The 22,038-nt window shown below is 46.8% G+C and overlaps 2 protein-coding genes across 2 annotated transcripts in view; one reads left to right on the plus strand and one right to left on the minus strand.

Annotated features, from left to right (window-relative positions):
• Positions 1 to 4,677: 4,677 nt before the first annotated feature.
• ANKRA2 (ankyrin repeat family A member 2) lies at positions 4,678 to 20,062 on the minus strand. The gene is made up of 9 exons (XM_083151901.1): positions 19,844 to 20,062; positions 15,529 to 15,858; positions 13,687 to 13,845; positions 12,623 to 12,688; positions 10,293 to 10,390; positions 10,044 to 10,169; positions 8,707 to 8,773; positions 7,866 to 7,946; positions 4,678 to 5,438 (listed from the first exon to the last, which is right to left on the minus strand). Exons 2-9 carry the CDS (start codon positions 15,788 to 15,790, stop codon positions 5,383 to 5,385), a joined length of 915 nt encoding a protein of 304 aa, XP_083008027.1. The 5' UTR covers positions 15,791 to 15,858; positions 19,844 to 20,062; the 3' UTR covers positions 4,678 to 5,382.
• The window catches only part of UTP15 (UTP15 small subunit processome component), a 33,812-nt gene continuing 31,789 nt past the window's right edge, over positions 20,016 to 22,038 (plus strand). Inside the window, exon 1 of the mRNA XM_083151900.1 lies at positions 20,016 to 20,184. The gene's annotated coding sequence lies outside the window, so the exon portion shown is untranslated. The remainder of the gene's footprint in view (positions 20,185 to 22,038) is intronic.

Genomic DNA, 22,038 nt, shown 5'->3' on the forward strand with positions numbered 1-22,038 from the left:
ATGGTAGCAATAGTCATGTTCTCACTTTGTGGGGTAGTCAATCCCAGATGGTATTTCCGCCGGTGGAAACAGCAGCCCTCGCCTATTCAATGCTGACGTTACAGACATCATTGATGGCAGTGTCCAGCAAAGCAGAGCTGACTTTAAAACAAGTTAGAACGGATTTGTCGTAAACGGACGCGAATGGTCGAATTCACAGCCGTTTTTCGACAATCCACGGCCGTTTTTGACACTTGACAGACACAACATTGAATTCTGGCTGTTGAGTTACAGCTGAACTGAAGAAATACAGCTCGGAATTCCCACAGTCAGAATCGCAGTTTGAACCCCCCTTAAAACTTAGTTAAATGTTCTGTAACATATATGTTTTAAAGTAATTATTAAGGATTAATTGCATAAGATATTGTCAGTGCTAGGAAGTCATCACTTGCCTTGGAGTGTCTCCTGTAACCCTATATCTCAAGTGTACTGTATACAGTATGTGGCCCACTGGCTGCAGTGTAACTACACATTTCAGCATGCCCTACCACAGATTTGCTATTAGGGAACACTGTGCAGGGATAGGAAAGCCCTACTAATGCTCATAGGGTATATCATTAGCAGTGAAAAATGTAATTTTTTTTATATGGGGGGACGGGGACAATCCTATTTAGGGAAATGAGTGCTTTTGCAGTCGCAGACACTTTTTCACACAAGAACGGGACTGCTTTTAGGCAGTTGGTGTAAGTAAAATGATTAATTCATTATTTTAGAGACTTTACTAATAAACAATAGAAACAAATGTTGTTTTTTATAAAGGTTAAAAGAAGCCGAGAAGCCTCACGATGGTCTGCCAGTGTTCTTAGGTATGATTTAATGACCGTGTGTGTTCTGCTGTCATTCTCTACTGCGCACATATCAGCCAGCAAAGTACCGCCAACATGGCATGATTTGATGCCAACCTCTGGAGCGAGACAAAATTTGGATGGCTGCAATATGCCATTCCAGAATGGCACAACGCGCATCTTGCCAATAATTTACCATTAATACTAGAGTTCAATGGGCAAAGTAGATTTTCATCAACATGGACACAGCAACATATTAACAAAAAGGGTAATACAAGATCAATTTATTTATAATTGCATATCCATTTGTAAACAGACACTAGGAACCAATCATATACACTATATACATACACTATTGTACAGGAGGTCATATATACACGTCACAAGGGACACAAAGATAGTCAACATGGAAACACTTAACATTACACACTACAATCCCACATATGTATGGCTTACCACAACCCTATGACAGTCACAGGACGTACATCTGTCTTACCAGTTAGGGAATCCTAGCCTACGTATTACACAAACATAGATCCAGACTACCAACAATGAAATACTAAAGCTCCGTACACATGGAGCGATTGGTCAAATTGCTGAGTGTACGAGACACTCCTGCGACCGCTGCAGGGCTGGCTGCGGGAGTGCGCGCCTGGGCGCCCTGTACACACGGCTATACGGTCGCTCGTGGACCATATTCCCCGCGATTTCAGCTGAAATCACCCTGTGTGTACGGGGCTAAACAACACATTTCTCTGAAATACCAACATTTCAAGTAACTTGTGCAAAATCAAAATAAATAATGCATCAATTCTTACAGTAAAATGATAAAACATTCTTGGATGGGGGAAGAAAACTTATGAAAGCTAACTTACGCTTACACTAAGCTACAAAAGGTTACTAAGCTTGGGCAACCAAATTATGGTATCTGGTTACTGTTAATTCTAGCACAGGTCTGGTCTGCATGCAAGTGCTGAAATACAGACCACACTGTGCTAGAAGCAACAAAGCAGACAGCGACACCCCAGGCAGGGAAGAGGAACTGCACGGGTTTTGAAAGATGCAGGGTGCTAGAATGGACACTATCTGGTTGCATCATATTATTCAGTTTCATTGACTTCCAATGAAACTGAATACACCGGGATCATTTAGGGCAGAACAGTCATACAATATTATAATAAATACAAGCATACATAGAAAGTGAAAGTATTACACAGGGTCTGTTAAAGTGTCATTGTATATTCACACATACAATATTGTGAAATAGAGGACTGCACTTACAGTACATGCATCTTAGTGGCTGCTGCTGCTGTGAAGCCTAGTGACAATTAATGCCTAATGCCACACACACACACACGCACACAAGTACTGTTTGGAGAAACAGCAATATAATGAGTGAGTGTGCAACCAGATTGGGGGGCATAAAGGGCCTTATTCAGACGACAGCCTGACGCTATTGCGCATATCCAGGTGAGTATCCATCCACTATCTTAATACATTTCCGGTCGGGGCCGGGGATGGTCGCACACACGCGAGCTCCCATCCACCGGAGCTTACATCCCCGGCCCCCAGAGCAGCGGGGAGACGCAGACGAGGGAGGACGGAGGGGAAGAGGGAAGGTGACCTGGCGGCAGCTACCCGGCTTCCGACGGCACGGTGTCCACCCTCCCGGCCGCACCGCCAAGGCCCGGCACGACGTACGATACACAGCAGCGTGACCTCTACTGCGAGGTCAGCGCCAGGGAAGCTAAGGGAAGCTTCCGATCACAGACGGATCAAATACCACCGCCGCCGCCGAAGACACCCGCGGCACGGAGCTGGCCCCCGGGAAGACGCTGGTGACTCAGGGCCCAGGAGGGAGGACCTGGCGGCATGATCACAAAGACGGCTGCGGCCCCCCCCCCCCCGGCGCCCGGCTGACCCTCACATGAGAAGCGATCAGGCCGCAGGCCCCGGCTGCTGATCCCCAGCACCAGAGGCTGTAGAAGACATTTTATGCCTCTGGCGTCGCCCTCCAGGGAGGAGGTACGTCTGGACGTCTGGTCCATTGGAACTCAAGCCAGGGAGGGCCCAACTCCAGCCCTAGGCCCCACTGACTCCATCAGGCCCCAGTGACTCTTTCTCCCCCCCCTCCCCCTCCCCCCTGCTGGCTCTCCACGCTGTTCCCCTACAGGAAGCTGGCGCCGCAAATGGCTGCCTAGGATCTGTGCAATCAGCATATGTAACCCCCTGTGTACCCTGTGGTTCCCCTGTGTGAAAACTGTACTGTCCCTGCTATAACTGCGGTATCTTGCTCATACTGTTACCACCCAGCTGCTGCAGCGACCAGTGGCGCCGCTGATGGCTGCCTAGGCGCTGTGCAGCTTGGTGGGTATATGTTCTGTGTGATACTGTAATGTCCCTGCTTATATTGTCACCTACCTGGCTGCGCGGTGCCTAGGCGCTGTGCAGCTTGGCAGGTATATGTTCTCTGTGTGGTACTGTACTGTCCCTGCTTATATTGTCACCTATCTGGCTGCCGCAGCGACCAGTGGCGCCGCTGATGGCTGCCTAGGCGCTGTGCAGCCTGGGGGTATATGTTCTCTGTGTGACACTGTACTGTCCCTGCTTATATTGTCACCTACCTGGCTGCTGCAGCGACCAGTGGCGCCGCTGATGGCTGCCTAGGCGCTGTGCAGCTTGGCGGGTATATGTTCTGTGTGATACTGTAATGTCCCTGCTCATATTGTCACCTACCTGGCTGTGCGGTGCCTAGGCGCTGTGCAGCTTGGCGGGTATATGTTCTCTGTGCGATACTGTACTGTCCCTGCCTATATTGTCACCTACCTGGCTGCTGCAGCGACCAGTGGCGCCGCGGATGGCTGCCTAGGCGCTGTGCAGCCTGGTGGGTATATGTTCTCTGTGTGACACTGTACTGTCCCTGCTTATATTGTCACCTACCTGGCTGCTGCAGCGACCAGTGGCGCCGCTGATTGGCTGCCTAGGCGCTGTGCAGCTTGGCGGGTACATATTCTCTGTGTATACTGTACTGTCCCTGCTGTACAGCTGTGCTACTCGATGAGCATGTGTTGCCAGCATGAAATGTGTCTGTAACCTATGTAATGCCTCTTCCCCCCCCCCCCCCCTTCATCCCTGCTTGATGCTGCACTGTATATCCACAACAAATTCCGAGTGTGCGCAAGCACACCTGGCCAATAAAGTTGATTCTGATTCTGATTCTGATTAAGGCCCCCATACATTAGTCCGACTTGTCCTAAGGACAAGTCGGACCTGATTTCCCCCTGCAGCTCCCCGGGAGGGGGACACACGATTTGGCACTTGATGTGCCAAGTTTTGCAAATGATACATCGCATGCGATGTATCATTTGCAACTCCTGGGGAGCTGCAATGTGGAGCGAGCAGGGGGGCCGGGGACATCGAGGTGGCGGGCGGGGGATGCTGCAAGGCGGCTGGGGGGACGGACGCACGCTGCTAGTAGTGCGGACGCTGCGGGGGACACAGGCGGCAGTAACATAGAGCCGGGCGGGGGGACCCGGGAGCTGTCAGTTCCGGAAAAAAAAAAAAAAGCCCATACAATTAATGGGCAGCCTGTGATTGGCTGAGCGCTCTCTCAGCCAATTGCTGACAGGCTGAGAGAGCGCTCAGCCAATCACAGGCTGCCCATTCATTGTATGGGCTTTTTTTGTTTTTCAGTGCTGACAGCTCCCGGCTCCCCCCGCCTGGCTCTAGGTCACTGCCGCCTGTGTCCCCCGCAACGTCCGCACTACTAGCGGCGTGTCGTGTCCCCCCCCCCTACCCGGACGGAGCATGACAGCCCCCTGCTCCGGCTCCCCCTGCCGCCAGCCCTCCCTCGCCGGCGTCTCCCGCCCCCCTCCCTCGCCGGCGTCCTCAGAGTCCCCACGGCTGTCAAAACCTGCGATTTGGTCCGATTTCACTGCCCGATCCATCTGGATCGGGTGAAATCGGGGCCAAATCGCATAGTGTATGGCGGCCTTTACAGATGTACGGGGACTTACACCAGACCCCATGCAATGTATAAAAGAGCCACCTGAGGCAGAATCCCATCTCTGACCGCACGGTACAAATGATCTGTGAAATCAGCAAAGACTCTACCATGACATGGACCTGTTTCACTGCATTTGCATGGTCACTACCCAGAAACACTCATTACACTGAGAGATCAGTCATGGGCAGATTGATCGTTCTGATTGATCTCCAGGCATATGTAGGGTGCATGCAGTCTGCAGATGTCACGAGATCCATCAGAGTCTGGGCCATAAAGTGTAACATACTTGGGTAAACAAAGAAACAACAGCAGCCAGAATGCTCAGTAGACTGGTGGAAATCTCTCTCCATGCTCTACAGAAACATATCCAGCTCTAATAGATCTTTTTAGCCAGATTATGCTGTATACGCTTATTGTCAGCAAGAGGAGTCTACTGTATAACTAGGTCATGTGGAAAGACGACGTTCAGACGTCACTAAACGTCACATCTCCAACGGTGTAAAACAAATAAATCTCTGTAGGACAGAATCCAGCCGCATCTTCTGGAGTCCATTATTCTTTGATACTTTGGAGAAGCTGTAAGAGGTGAGTCTCGATGACTTGTTGAACTGCAAAAGCAAATTGGCAAAGATAAGTTACTACCCCCAGGCTGCAATGTGTGCTGAAGGCAGATGTAAGCTGTGCTACATACATAAATACATCAAATAAAATAAAAAGACGTATCATCTACAGTTGTCCTGCTGCATTGGGCTCACCTGCAAGTGAAGGTCATGTACGGAGGACAGAGGGTAAATACATTTACAGTGATACGTTCTTACTTTCAACTAAGGGAACTTTACCTAGTCCAATTAGCCTGCTGTGATCACATATTTGTTATGGGACTATAGGGCCGTACACACGTTTGGATTTTTGGCCATTTTCGATTCGATTTTGCTTATAGGAGCAAAATCAGATCGAATCCTGTAAGAAATCGTTTCGGTTTGTTGTTCCTTTCGATCTAAATTCGATTCGATGCGCGCTCCCGTTTTCGCCAAAAAAATCCTCTATGCAGCCAAGGAAATCTCGAAAGGGATCTAGTAAATCGAATGTGTACAATGTACCATGAATGTATATCAAATTCTATATCGAATTCGATATCTAATGCAAAAGTAGAGATCTAATGCCAAATCGAATGGAAAGATCTAATGCCAGATCTAATAGAAAATCGAATCTAACATCAAAGCAAAAGCAAATCGATGTGTGTGTACTGGGCTATACTTTAATCTAATAGGTCGACACAAGCAATAGGTTGACAATAGCTTGGCACACTATTATATTCTCCATCTATGTCCACTTAGATTATAAAGTATGAAAAAACTCCTGTTCTGGGAAAAAAAATTGTGAAAAACTCATGTCGATCTTTTGCATGTCAACCTTTTTTATGCGTCGACCTATGGCCTGTCTGCCAATAGTGGTCCTCCAATTTATTGTCAACCTGCCAACCGCATCCCATATTGTACCAGTAATGTGATTGGAATATCATGTACTGTACTGTAATATTGCTTTTAGGCTACAAGTGCGACCATTTGGCCAAGTTAAGTCAGTACAGTATGTGTATGTCTTTTCTACAGCCACTATGGCATGGATATATAAATACAGCACATAGCCTATCAAAAATGGCTGCCTCCAGAAGCTACCAGGTGCATCTTACTGTAGCATATGGCATATCTGAATGCAGATGACCGGCACTAGGCAACTATGGATTGCTCACTTAAACACAAATGGATCCTAGAGGTCAGGTCCATTGGCAACATAGTGCTGCTCACTGTGAGGGCAAAGCTTGGGCTCAGTGTACATGAGGAGAAGACATGGTAGAACAGGGCCCTGGGTCCATTTAAAGAAGTAATGGAAATAGTGTCTGGAAAACCAATGCAGATCCACAATACGGAACCCTTTCATATTGGGAATGGCAGTAATAGTTGTATTGCTGAGGAAGCGGCATACTTCTGCTAGCGGAAGTGTCTGCTTCCGTAATGACAGGGACAAGGCATGTGGGGAGGCCAGAGAGGAACTTGTGGTACACAAATTATGTACTAGGGCATGCCACCAGTAGTGTAAATGTGACCAGCCTGTTGCATACTTGCCGTCCCGCAAATAGGGACCCCCTACCGGCCCCCCGAGAAAGTGGGAAAGTCTCCCGCATCACCGCCACAGCCCGCGAAAAAAAATATCCCACATTTTGCAGGTCCGCGAGGAGGAGCTAAAATGACGCAAATTGCATCATTTTACCCTTCCCCAATCCAAGGACCCACAAATTAACGCTGCTGGCTGTCATGGGGGTGGGGCATGGTGATGTCAGCCTCATCCCGCCCCCGAAATGTAGCCTTGTCGGCTTCTCCCGGAGAGGAGTTATAAAAAGTAGGCAGGTTTGTTCTGTTGTCTGATGGGTTATTGAGTGCTGCAAACTGTAGAGCAAGTCAGCAGATGAATGAGAGCGGCTGGGGAGCACCAAGTGGCCTCAGTACGCACTTGTGCCAATAGTTCAGAAACTGGCATTTAACATGTACTAAACTGGCAAAAATTACTTTTTTAGATGTGATCAAAGGAAAACAAATATGTAATAAGGTTTAATGGGATATTATAATAATGTTTAAGAGATGGTCTAACTTAACAAGGCTTCTGTGTAAGTTATTTACAATAGATTGACCAAAAGCAAATAGATTTTAAGAGGTAAACTATTAAAATGAGTGATGTAGTACATGAGGGAGGGTCCTGGTGAGCAGGAATAAAAAGATCACTAATTTGTATCAATAAATGTCACGGTTATTCTTTTGAAGTCCATTGTTATACATTAAGGTCATGACCTTACAGGATATTTATAGCATCTGACTTAGCGTGTGACGTTATGACCTTTTGCGCAATATTGAATATTGTTCAGCAGATACTAACAAGAAGCGTGATGCCGGACAGTTGTGTAGAAGGAACACAATCACTACTGTGTACACAGGAAACGGTGCTATAAACACACAGTTGTTTGCTTTTAGTACATAACTTACCGCTCCTGTGGCCCAGAGCTACTGAGAGATCCATTGAGTTGTAACCGGAGTCTGTCTCAATGGTTGGATCGGCCCCATTCTCTGCCAATTGTAAGAAACCATCAATCATACAGACGTACAACCACTCTGCAATATGTAATGGTTCAATGGGACCGCTTCTATTCCCAATAACACTATGTACAAATCATTGGCATATTAAATAGAAGACAAATATTTCAACACAAATGTATTTTTAGAAGCAGTGGTTAGAGATATGATGACGGTTTTCTAACTCACTCGCCGGGCCGTTCGCTGTGGGGAGGGAAGGCGGGAGGCCTGCTTGGGGCAGGTGGCCGACGTCATTGCCCGCCCCGTCTTCGACGAAGGAATTAAAAAAATCAATATAGACTAACTTATTACCGAAGCAGAGAGAAATCATCAATGGTCAGCGACCGTCCAATGATTTCTCTCCCCTTCAGCCGTATGCGAGGGGATGTGTTCTCCTACACGTTCCCTTGCAAGATACTGATGGGATTCGGCGGCGGTGGGGGAGGCGGGCCTTTGGCTGGGCGGTGTTTATGAGCTTGCTGGGCAGCAAATGTGCGCTGCATAGTGGGTCAACCTGTATCAGGCCCTAATGGTGGGTACACATGGTGAGATTTCAACTCATTTTTATTTTTTTGCTTATAGAAGCAAAATTGAACGGTTTTTCCACATTCGATGCAGATTCGATGCAGATTCGATCCCGACATGCGTTCACATATAGTAGAAATCGAAATCAAAAGTCAGAATCAAAAGTCAGATCGAATTGAATTCCACATCAAATGGTGTGTATCCACTATAAGTGTGAGCTTACACTTACCTAGAAGGATTTTCACGCATTTCACATGGTTTCCATGTACAGCATACAGCAAGGGCGTCCCTCCATTCTAAAAAGACCATATAATAGAATGGGTGAGGAATGAATGCACATCCAGTATATACATACATACATATATCTGCTGCATAACCTCCAATGCCCACAGCAGTCCACTTTGAATACCAAATAAAGGGTTCCAAATCATGGTCCCCAAGCCACAATAACATTCCAACTACTAGGGATAGCCATACTAGAGAACAGGTAATCTCCAGTATTTTGAGTAAACCATCTGTGCGCAAGTACAGAGATCACTACAATCTGGACCGGTAGGGTGCCTTGAGGACCGGGACTTGGGATTGGAAATTACTTAAACTTGATATTCTTTCTCACCTCTTCATGTCCTCCTCTTGCACTCTTAGATCTGGGCCTAACCACCTACCTCTGACCTGACCTCTTAGATCTGGGCCTAACCACCTACCTCTGACCTGTCCTCCTCTTGCATGCTTAGATCTGGGCCTAACCCACCTACCACTCTGACCAGTCCTCCTCTTGCACGCTTAGATCTGGGCCTAACCACCTACCACTCTGACCAGTCCTCCTCTTGCACGCTTAGATCTGGGCCTAACCACCTACCACTCTGACCTGCAAGATGTCACCCCTGCTACTACCTACAAATGGGATTGCCCTATTTTTAGGATATAATGCTGCCAGGTGTGTGTCTAGCAACAGAGTATTAAAGAGATGCAGGCCCTAATTCCTCCCTCCCCTCCTAGGCCTCAGCCTCTGTGCGCTCCTAGCCAGCAACTGGAGTTGACCCTTCCCCTCTCCCCAGACAAACACACACTCACGGCCCTACCACAATCCCCCTCTCCCCCCATGATATATGCCACCCCCTCAGATAGATTAAAGAGGGGAGTAGGATAGGGGGACAAGTGAAAGAAAGAGGGAGAAACACCAAGATGACAGTGATGCAAAAGACATATACACAACTATAGGATAGGGAGGGACAGAGACAATAATTGAGAAATCCACCCAGTTTCTAAAATATACAACATGCTCCCCTTCACAAGCACCTTACACTGGCATCATGGAGTTAGAATGAGGGAACATCTGAGTCACTGCCCAAAAAAACCTCCAAGCCTATTTGTCGCTTATGAGAATTCAGCAGAATGAAAGTTCAGGGAAAGTCAGAGGAAATACTAAATCCTTGTACAGTAGGTGACCTGGGACAGACTGCCTGCAAACATTATACAGCAGCTAGTTATACATTTCTGGCAATGGTAACAATGAATACATCTACACTGTTATAAACAGATAAAGAAGAAGGATTGTAATCTTACCCAATCGTATTCATTGACATCCACTCCGCACTCCACCAGCATTCTGACAATGTCGGTGTAACCTTTGCTGCAAGCCAGTGACAGGGCACTTTCCCGTCCTTTGCCAAGGACTTGCGGGTCTGCACCCTGGAGTAGAAGATAAGTCTATGTATAACTAGAGCCTGATATAATCTATCATTTGGTATAATCAGTTTGCAGATGCCGGGTAACTGTCTGCAATAGAACAGTCTGGATCATTTACTTTCTTACATTTTGAAGAAGAAACTCCACCACGGCGATCTGGCCATGAGCCGCGGCCCACATAAGTGGTGTGAAGCCTTCCTCGTCTGTAAGATTAATCACACTTTCTGTATAAAACAAGAAAGCTAAAATGAGTTAAAAATATGTAATATAAAAAAAAAAAAAAAAAACACCAACAACAACAACAATATACCGAATGCACAAGACAATGGCCCTTATTCTGGTTCACTCGCAAAGGAAAATTCCTTCTCAAATGGCCAAAACCATGTGCACTTCAGGGGGGGCAGATGTTACTTGTGCAGAAAGAATTAGATTTGGGTGGGGTTTTACTTCAAAGTGACATCTATATTGCAGTGTAAAAATAAAGCAGTCATTATTTTCCCTGCACAGAAACAAAATACCTCACCCAAATCTAAATCTCTCTGCACATGTTACATCTGCCCCACCTGCAGTGCACATGGTTTTGTCCATTTGAGAAGGAATTTACATTTGCGAGTGAAACAGGATAAGGGCCAATGGGTAATTATCCATCCAATTAGTTTTATAGTAATAAAAGGTATTATTATTATAGTAAACAGTACATCCTCATCTTCATTCTAATGCGTGTCCGGACGTTTGTGCAGAGAGAGACTTGCTATGCCCATGGACCAACAAAGTGTTGCAATGGCGTAACAGACTTATTTTTAGTGAAACTTTCTACATTTTCCCACTGAACACAGGGGTGTAGCAAGATGGAAAATGTTGGTGTATTCTATATTGTACTACATTAATGTAATTATATACATTTTTAGGTACTTGTGTATTTTAGCGGCGCCCATCGTATCGCATACCAAAAGGCATGCGATGGTATGCGATGCAATATCACGCGATGTTGTACAATGTCATACAATTTTAAAATTGTATGACATTGTATATGGCATACAATGCGATGCGATTAAACATTGTATAAGCACCCTAATGGGTGCTTACAATGTTAAATGCACCCCCACGCCACCCCCCCACTATAAACATGAACCCGAAGCGTGGCGAGCGCAGCGAGCCCGCGAGGTGGCGGCGGTACGCGTCCTACGACCTTTTCATACCCCCACTATCCACGTCGGCGTGGAGTTGAGAATAGAAAGTGTGGCGAGTGCAGCAAGCCCGAAGCGTGGCAAGCGCAGCGAGCCCCGCGAGGGGACGCGGATACCTGTGAAGCCCGCGAGGGGACGCGGATACCTGTGAAGGTATCCGCGTCCCCTCGCTGCGCTCGCCACACTTTCTATTCTCAACTCCACACCGACGTGGATAGTGGGGGTATGAAAAGGTCGGAGGACGCGTACCGCCACCCTTCGCAGGCTCGCCACGCTTCGGGTTCACGTTTATAGTGGGGGGTTGGCGTGGGGCTGCATTTACCATCGTAAGCCCTTTAGGGTGCTTATACAATTTTTAATCGTATAGGGGCCAAAATCGCGTTGCATCGCATGCCATCTGGTACATGGCATGCGATGCAATGGGATTAAAACATTGCGCGACCAACATCGGGGGCGCCGCTAAAATACACAAGTACACATTTTTCAAATAATTTATACATGCTTGTAAAATGAATGGTTTATAATGAAGGAAAGCGGCATCTGACTGTTGAAATGCATCGAGGAAACCGATCTAGCACACACAGATACCTCTACACGCATCATCTACCCCTGTGTTTCATTTGAGCCACTACTAGTGTTCATGCTAGGCTGTTTTAGCGGGGCGCTGCTCCCTGCCTGATTTTTAAAGGGCAAAATGCACCCTGCCCCTCTAGCAGCGCCCTGCCCCCGCCGGTGCGCACAGTGCCACCGTAGATGCCAGCACTTCTCTGGCAATGACTTCAGTGGCGGCTGGGTTGGCCCCCTTTGGTGATGTCTATGGCCGGGCCCCGCCCCATGTGGTGACGTCGTCGTCCCTTGCCAGCCCACAACGGTGACGTCGGCGGGCCCGGTCCGTCCCCTTTGAGCTGCCCCCGTGCAGCACCGCCCTATACTGCACAGGTCCTAGAAGGAACACTACACTAGCATATAACATATTTTACAAGGATACTGGAGAATAGTACAATTTCAAGGGAAAGGAACCTGGGAAGATACAATTACTTCAATAACTGCAAGCAAATAACTTTTCATTACAGTCTCCCTTATGGCTAATTCATACAGATGACACAAATCTCTACACAAAGACCTTTCAATTCAGGTGTGTGCATTCCTGGCCCAATATATGAATCAATCAGCAGCATTTCCAACATAAGTGACAGAACCTATTACTGTGGGGTTGCTTACACTAGTACATGCTATTTATACCAGGTCATGTTGTATATTATGTATTACCTTGTTCAAGCCGGCTTGCCAAATACACCATCTCCCCTTGTGCTGCCAGCTGGTGAACGGACAAGGCTGTGGCAGAAAGGAAGACATATTTTACTTGATTTAAAGCAAACCCCTGATCATCCCAAATAGCTATTTCTGTCTGCAGTATGAGGACATTTGGTTACTGAGCAGAAAGCAATGCAATACTTTCTGTGTACAGCGTTATGGCCCTTAACACTGTACCGACCTTCTCATGTTAATTTAATACAATTTCCCAGAAATAGCCATCACCTATTCGCTGCCCAGAGAGGTGCACAGAAAATCTACACCGTTCCTCTCCCGCTGAGAAATGCATTGTCCTGCACAGGTCAGAAAGGGACGTCAACAACCAGGATACCAGCGGTCATAATATTGACAGCGGCATCCCAGCTGTCAGAACCCCGACACATTCCGCCAGAAAGGATGTCAGGCTGCATGGGAGGAAAGGGGGTGGAGGGGTTAGGCTGCGGGGGAGGGCAAATATGGTTAGAAACATAGATGGCAGATAAGAACCACTGTCATTTTTCATCCTTTAGGCAATCTTAACCATTTTTTTGATCCTTAACTGCGGAAGGGGAGGGTTGGGCTGGGGGGGATGTCAGGGGACGGTTAGGATTAGGCTACGGGGGAAGGGGACGGTAAGGGTTATGGTGAGGGTTACAGTATTATGACCACCGGGATGCCACTGTCTGTACTTTGACCATTGGTATCCTGACTGTTGAGATCTCATACCTAACCCGTCAGCACATTCAACATGCACTAATGCAAATCCAGGCCAGCACCTTATGCTTGGTAGTGTAATATTGTAGTATAGGACTAACTCATCACCTTCTATTCATAATCTGTAACTTTACTAGTTTTTTACTACTAAACAACATGGATCCCTGACAGCACCTAAGAACGACCGGTGTCTGGCGTCCCGTCACAATAATGTGCACCTGGTCACCCGATCTAGGTCCAGTCACACTGTACAAGGTCACAATGCAATACAAGGTGCCAGAACATTATTTTAAATTGATGGATACTATGGGAAATAAAAGGCTTACAATTCACCAGCAGGGGGGTGGTTGATATCTCATTGCCCCTGTTTTTGTTTGTTAGCGTCGTTGATTGCTTGATGGGAGAAAAATGTTTGGTGGTTGACGGGGTGTAGACATGTCGCACTTGTATTCCTGGAGATGGGGAGGTATGTATGTTGCATTCAGCTGGAGAAAAGAACAACAGTTAATTGTACAGTTAACAAATATTCTCTTTGTTTAAATAGTGGTGAAAATACACTTTTCTCATACTGGAGCAGATGTATTACACCTGGGGAAGAGAAGGTGATATCGCACCAGCCAATCAACTACTAACTGTCAATATTCAAACATAGCTGATTGGCTGGTGCGTTATCACCTTCTGCATTATCTCTTTACAAGGCTTAAGACATCTGCCCCTCTAGCCAATATACTAAATCTCCCTGAGCTGTGATCTAATCCAATGAGAGTAAATTGTAATATCCTTAATATCTACAATAAGTGGAACTTTGATTTGTAACTGGAGTCCCCAAATCATTACTAAAAAGCCAGGGCCCACATTATTGGGGATGTATTTCTGCTGCCAAGGACTATCTAGCTCAAAAAAACAGTGAAAAACCCCATGTCGACCTAGACACTGTCGACCTAATGGTTAGTGTCGACCTTTTTGCATGTCGAACTAATGGTGTTCTATCTTTTTGCTGTAGACAAATAGTCCAGATACCGTTGTCATAATGTACCAAAAACTATTTTTACTGTTATATATAAAATATAAACAACACATATAAATAAAGCAACAGGTCTTTGTATTGATAAATGGTGCAACCATTAGAGCAGTGGTGGCCAACCTGTGGCTCTTGAGCCTCATGCGGCTCTCCCCCTTGTAAAGTGCGGCTCCTGCTCCCACTGCTGCCCGCCACCCACCGTCTGTCCCAGTCCTTCCTGCTGCCGGTTCCCTGAATCCTTTCTCCTTCTGAGGGGAGGAGAGCACGCATCGCGCATCTCTCTTACCCCTTACTGTGCATCCTTGTGACTGGGCCATCTGCCAATCAGAGCTCGTGGGCCAGCAGCCAATCAGGAGCCGGCCAGCGAGCTTTGATTGGTGGGCGGCCCAGTCACGGGGAAGTGAGGGGGAAGGAGACGCGCGGTGTGCTGTGCTCTCCTCCCATTGGTGACATGACAGGAGGACTGCAGGGGGATGCCAGACTGTCCTCTCCCCGCCTGGCAGCAACAACGGTGAGTGCTGCTGCTGGGAAATTTGCACTGTGGGGGCATAGCAGTTTGTGGCACTGTGGGGGCATAGCAGTTTGTGGCACTGTGGGGGCATAGCAGCTTGTGGCACTGTGGGGGCATAGCAGCTTGTGGCACTGTGGGGGCATAGCAATTTGTGGCACTGTGGGGGCATAGCAATTTGTGGCACTGTGGGGGCATACCAGCTTTTTGGCACTGTGGGGGCATACCCGGCACCGTGTGGTGCATACCTGGCACCGTGGGGGGCATTTGTGTATCTGGCACTATTGGGGGCATATGTATATATGGCACTGCACTATTGGAGGCATATTTGTATCACACCCACCCAAGGGGTCAAAATAGACTACGCCACTTTTTTTTGGCGCATGAGCCTTTGGCGCGCCCATGATGTCGGCTCTTTAGCTTGACTACCGATATTTTTCGGCTCTTTACCTCTAACCGGTTGGCCACCCCTGCATTAGAGGATTGTTCAAATCCAGCAATTTGATAATCTGGTACATTCACAAACATTGGGTCCTCTGGACACACTTTACACAATACCCAATTTTGTAAACATGGATAAAAATAAATAAATAAAAAAAAATTAAAATTCTGTCAAATAAAAACCCATGAAAAACCAACCTTTAAATAGGACAGAAGCTACTTCCAGGTCTGAGTTTACTTGATCTTGGATATTTTTACTGTCTTCTTCGTTTAAAGATTTCACAAAGCGAGAACAAACGTTCATGTCAAATCTGTTTGGTAAAATGAACTTCATTCCCATCGCCACATTCTGAGCAGGTCCTTCATCTGGATTAGCGTCCATAACGTGCTCCACCTTGATGTCAGGCATGCTGCCCACACACTCCTCATCAGAGACCTCCAGATTGCTCAAGGTAGACATGGTGGCTCAGAGATGCATTTACAGGATCATCTGTTACTTCTGCAGCGTGGGATGGTACAGTCCCGGCTCTGCAATGCATTCACATACACACAAGTATAAATGAGTGTAAATGGAACAGTGCAGGCTCTCTATTTGCAATTAATCAGTTTGGCAGGGCATAATAATAATAAAAGAATGTAATCAAAGAAAAATAGAACATAAAAACAATGCACTCAGCACAAATACACTTTAAAGTGAAGCCAACCTACACAGTGGAGAGCCATTCTGTCGCCATACCTGTACTGTACATGTTGCCATACCTTTACTCAGCCTATCAATTCACGAAGGACAAATGGTTCCATCAAGTGTATAGATTAGAAGACATTGCTATGAATATAGTAGGTGCTAACCAAAAGACGTGGGTCAAACCTAGTGAAATTACAAACGCATGAATTGACTACAAACCGCCGCTTATTAAAAATTTGTATCGTTTTCCTATTTTTTGCAAGACCACCATCCGATATAGGTCTAGATAACATTCAAACTAATCCTGGGGCTTTTATTAGCCCATATCAAAGACGACAAAACACTATTAATCTTCCTAAATAGGCAAGGAGGGATTTATATCAGGAATTGTAAGAGAATATGGGCATTTCCAACAAAAAGTGGACATGGGTCATGAAAAAAAAAAGTTGGTATATTCAAAATATGAATATCCCAGTGCATTAGTCATAGTCTGTAGTATTTAAAAAAAAAATCAGTTGGTAACAGTGTGTCACATGACATGCTGCCATTTTGTCTTATTTCAGTAATGGTTACAGACACTGATTGTGACCACTGATTATCGATCGCTGTTTTCTGAAAACAAGGGTAAGACATTTTTTGGGAAATGGGCAAAACCATGTGCACTGCAGGTGGGGCAGATGTAACATGTGCAGAGAGAGATAGATTTAAGTGGGGTGTGTTGAAACTGAAATCAAAATTGCAGTGTAATAATAATGCAGCCAGTATTTACCCTGCACAGAAACCAAATAAATCACACAAATCTAACTCTCTCTGCACATGTTACATCTGCCCCACCTGCAGTGCACATGGTTTTGCCAATTTTCCAAACAAATTTGTACTACGATCAGATCTGAATAAGGGCCAATGCACCCTATATATTGGGGAATATGATTCAAGAAAAGGGACCACAAGCACGGAGGACCTGCAGCGTGTGTAGAGAGGATGAACACGCTAACAGTCAGTTGGCCAGCAGGATTTACTATATATAAGTACAGCAGGGCTTTCCAACCACAGGTAAGGGGCTGTCAGCAGTATATGCTATATATAAGTGCAGCAGGGATGTCAAAACACAGGCAAAGGACTGTCAGCAGGGCACAGTATACAGCACATTACATAAGTGCAGCTGTCCATACACGTGTGAAAGGCTGTCCAATACAGTATACCCCCCCAAGATGGCCGCCACTCAGGCCACACCCCCAACCAGTATCCCACCGCTGATTTTATATATTCCAGCAGTCTAGTGTGCAGTTTACAGTGGAGAAGAGGATGTATGTGCGGTCCCCTACCATATGCCGCTATTGTGGGAAAACAGAGTGCACAGGGCGCCTGACAGCAGAGATCGCTGAGTAGGGGGTCCCGCGGGCAGCGCAGGAGGTCACCAGAGAGGTCGGGCGGTTTGGGAGAGGAGGCTGGAAAGACGCAGGTTGATGGGTCTGAAGGCTCCCAACTGCATCACTGGACTCCAGGGACAGTAAGCAGGCAGAGTAGCCAGGTCAGAGGCAGCGCTGCAGGGTCAGGATGGGTTGTCAGGATGTGGAGCTGGGGAGCACCACAGACACACGTGTCCTACACCCTTGCCGCATTGGCCACGCCCCTTTAGTTCTAATAAAAATAACATGCTCCCTCGTGTCTCTCATTCTGAATCAGGTTACTCTTGGTAACCATCCTCAGATCTCTTCCACTGCCTCAAAACTTACAATCTGGTCTATAACATATACTTTCATTAAGACCACCACAATCATGCTGCTCAGACAGGAAGTGATGAAATAGGACATCCGTTCCTCTCTGAGCCTGTCCGAGCGCCGCAGGCAGTAATGTTATGAGACTCCTCTTGGGGAGAATAATTTCATGGTCTAGTATCAGTTGTGAAACTTGCATTTAGAAAGGCATGACATTTTTTACAGAAATTGTAAAAGCGCGTTTATATCGAAGTATTTTATAACCCTTAACTATAACGGCAAACGCTGAAATAATTGTACGCCAACACAAACTGGTAAAAATTAATGACAATGCTTTACTTAAAAGACAGCTTGATTACATGTATTTGCAAATGCCGACTAACACAAGAAACATAACATTGATGGGCTTATACTTCAACAATAATTCTAAATCAAATCAAAATAGAAACCTAACAAGGACAGTGATCAGCCATGATAACCCATTCATAGTTACCTCCAGCCTCTTTTCACGTGCTTGCCTGTTCTTCCTCAACTGCCTTCGCTACACCCCCTTTATCTGGCATATTTATACCTTATTCAATTTCATTAATTAATTACTTTTAAGCATTGAGTCTTATTGGCGGTCATTAATCCACCCATCTTCTTGTTGCTGGGGTGATTCAGTGGCCTTGGGGTCTACCCATGCATGCCCGTTATCTAGTTTTGTCAACAAAATGTTCAGACTGGCTAACATTCTTAGCTCTGTAAGTTCAACATCACATTCCTAAGCTTATAAAACAAAAGACAATTCTATAACATCAATTCACTTTCTACAACAGCATTTCAATCCCTACACCAATACATACTTTTTGTACTGTGCGATGAGACGCCGTGGGAGCGCGCATCTCATAGCACACATCGCATCCGCAGAATCGGTACGTGTATGGGCACCTTTAAGCTGTGTACACATGGGCAAAAATCGCTGGCAATATGGTTGCTGATCGACCATATTGCCAGCAATTGGAGTGTGCACCGGCGATAAATTGTCTGGTGCGCGTTCCCATTTTCAGCCCCCTAATGGTCGCTGGTCGGAGGCGCATGCTCCTGCAACCAGCGGCTTCCCCTGCCTCTTCTCCCGGTAGTGTGTCATTTACATCAGCGACCATCTCTGGTCGCTGATGAAAATGGGACACTGAGCAATATATTGCCAGCGATCATATTGCTCAGTGTGTACACAGTTTTAAGCTGTGTACACACAGGGGGGCCAGTTCAGCACATATTGCTTGCAATATTGCCAGTGATTTCATGCGCTGTGGGAGATATATCGCGACCATGAGGGGCTGGCAGCGGAGCACGCTCCCGGCGATTTATCTCCAACAGCACATGAAATCACTGGCAATATGGTCGCTCAGCGACCATATTGCCAGCGATATGTGCTGAACTCGCCCCGGTGTACAGCTTGAAGTGCAGAAATGTACTAAACTCTAGTTCATACATCTGCCCCACTGTCCCTCATGGGGAGGGTCATGTTGGGAGATATGCACTGTAATATACAGTGAGGTTTAATATGAGAGTCAGTGTAATATAAAGGGCCAGATGAATCAAGCTTCACAAAGTGAGGAAGTGGAGAGTGATAAACAACCAGCTTCTACCTATCATTTTTCAAACCCATCCTGTAACATGACAGGTAGGACCTGATTGGCTGGCTGTTTATCACTTTTTGAAGCTTGATACATTCTGTCCAAACTTGAGAGGTGTGGGAAGAGTCAGTGCAGTACACGTGATCAATATAATACGCAAGTAAATATGTAGCATGAGTGTTAGGGTAATATAAAGGGAAACAGTGTAATTAATATACAGGGAGAAGTGCAGTACAGGGGATGAGTTTAATATACTGTAACAGTATATGAGACACAGGGGCAGTGCAGGGCAGGAGATCAGGTTTATACACAGAGGCAGGTGCAGGACAGGGGATCAGGGTTATACACAGGGGCAGGACAGTTAATCAGGGTTATACACAGGTGCACGACAGGGGACAAGGGTTACACACAGGGACAGGAGCAGGACAGGTGATCAGGATATACACAGGTGCAGGACAGTGAATCAGGGGCTGTGGATGCGGATAACTCACAGACAATGACAGCCGGTGGCGCCTCCTAGTGTTATATGATACACCCGTCACTTGCCGCCCCTTGTACTCTCAGACACCCGGATGCTTCCAGTGTCCCCGTTTTCGTATACCGGACGAAACTATGGCGCACCCCGCATCCCCGGGCACTCAGGGACGCTTCGAACCGGGCAGAAGCTCCCCCGCATACATCCCGCGCTCACTAATGACGCGAAATTCCCTGACCTTTCCGGAAGTACGTCATGAGGGAAGATGGCGGCGCGCAGGGCTGATCCTGGCAACGTGACTTGGTCTTGGTGACGGTGAGCGGCCGGGGCAGCGGGCGGTGAAGCCGGGACTGTGGGGTAGGTACACGGAGAAGATAGGGTCGGAGTTACCAGGGAAGGGCTGTGCATCAGTCTGTCTGTCACGCCGGTACAGGGGCTGCCGCTGCGGATGAGGATGTGCTCCATGCAGTGCGGCATGTGTGCCGGCGCCGTACGGGTCCCATTTGGGGATCGGGCTGCTGTGACACTATGACCAGCACTCGTGGTTCACGTGTCACAGATCAATGAGTGAAGGCAGCAAACATCATATTTCTGTATATTATTAGCCTGTGATATAGATCAGTGGGCGAGGCTGCATTACTGTCCCCAATTATAAAGGGCTGTGTAAGGGCAACATATGCCATGCGGGCACCATGCTCCGGCTGCTGTGGCTACACCCGCTATTCCCGATTGTATGTGTGTGTCTGTGGGATCCCTACTTATATACCAGCACGACTGTATATAAACACAACAGACACAGGAGGACAGTAGATGAAGCTGTAACAGGGGCTATGTAATGGGTCCGTTATAACATTGCCACACTATGGACTGAAGGATAGGAGGTATAGGTATTCCCTGTGGCAGCCTCTACAGGTTCAGTCCAATAAGAAACATGACAGGTTATTGGTCATTTGTTTCTAATGTCTAAGACATAGTGAGGTTATAGTGTTGCCCAATGCTGAACATACATTGTCAGACAGGGGTGTAATTGTATATAGGGGTCCGAACTCTCCTAAGTAAGGGACTTGTAACCCCCATGTTTTTGGAGCGATTACAATCTGCAAAACACTATAATACTGACTGGCTGTGGAACATGAGCAGCATCAGAGAACCTGTACTTTGCGTCATCACTCACCCAGTCATACTGTCCCTGTCTGCCAGCACTGATGTTGCCGACGGCCCTATAGTGTCAGCAAAGACTGGGGGTCGGCAGATCATTTATTATTATTCATTTTCTTCTATAACACAGCATATTCCATTGAGCTTTACAATAGCAGACTGTGATACAACAAACTTAGTGTTTATTCTAGCACCCACCATCTTTGAAAATCTATGCAGTTCCTCTTCCCTGCCTGGGGTGTCGCTGTCTGCTGTGGTGTTTCTAGCACAGGTCTGGTTTGCATATCAGTGCTGAAATACAGACTGTGCTAGAAGCACTACAGCAGACCGTGACACCCCAGGCAGGGAAGAGGAACTGCATGAGTTACGCCAATCTGTTTATGAGCTGGTGGGAGGACAACCACATTTGGCAGGGTGATCACCTTGGGGCGAATCTCGTGCTCTGGTCGCGCTATATAGATGACATCTTCATATGGTGCGGCTCAGAACCCACCCTACAGAAATTCCTTACCAACATGAACATAAATAGCAACAATCTCAAATTCACCAACAAGTACAGCAAAACAGAGGTAGAATTTCTTGACTTACACATATTCATAGAGAACCAACAACTTCATACAAAAACCTACAGGAAATCAGTAGACGTCAATAGCTTTATACACTCCACCAGCTGGCACCATCCTAACTGGCTAATGGCAATACCCAAGGGACAATTTATTAGACTAAGACGCAACTGCTCAAGAATTAAAGATTTTCAGACACAAAGCTCACAACTTACCACACAATTTACAGACAAACAATACAACTAGGGAGGCCAATCCCGGGGCATTTTTTCAATCCCGGGATTCGGGATCGAAAAATGCTCAATCCCGGGATTCCCGGGATCGGCCTCCATGGTTAAAAAAAACACGTCCCGACACGGCAGACTAATCCCCACTATCCCTCCTGCCCTGCACTGCGCTGTCACTTACATGATGGTGGTGACAGGCAGTAGCAGGACCATCTTCAGCGGGCATGCGGCTGGGAGCTACTCAGCTTGGCTGGGAGCTGCTC

The sequence above is a fragment of the Crinia signifera genome, chromosome 1 (genome assembly GCF_055691185.1).
Source record: "Crinia signifera chromosome 1, ASM5569118v1, whole genome shotgun sequence".
In the NCBI taxonomy this organism is placed as follows: domain Eukaryota; kingdom Metazoa; phylum Chordata; class Amphibia; order Anura; family Myobatrachidae; genus Crinia; species Crinia signifera.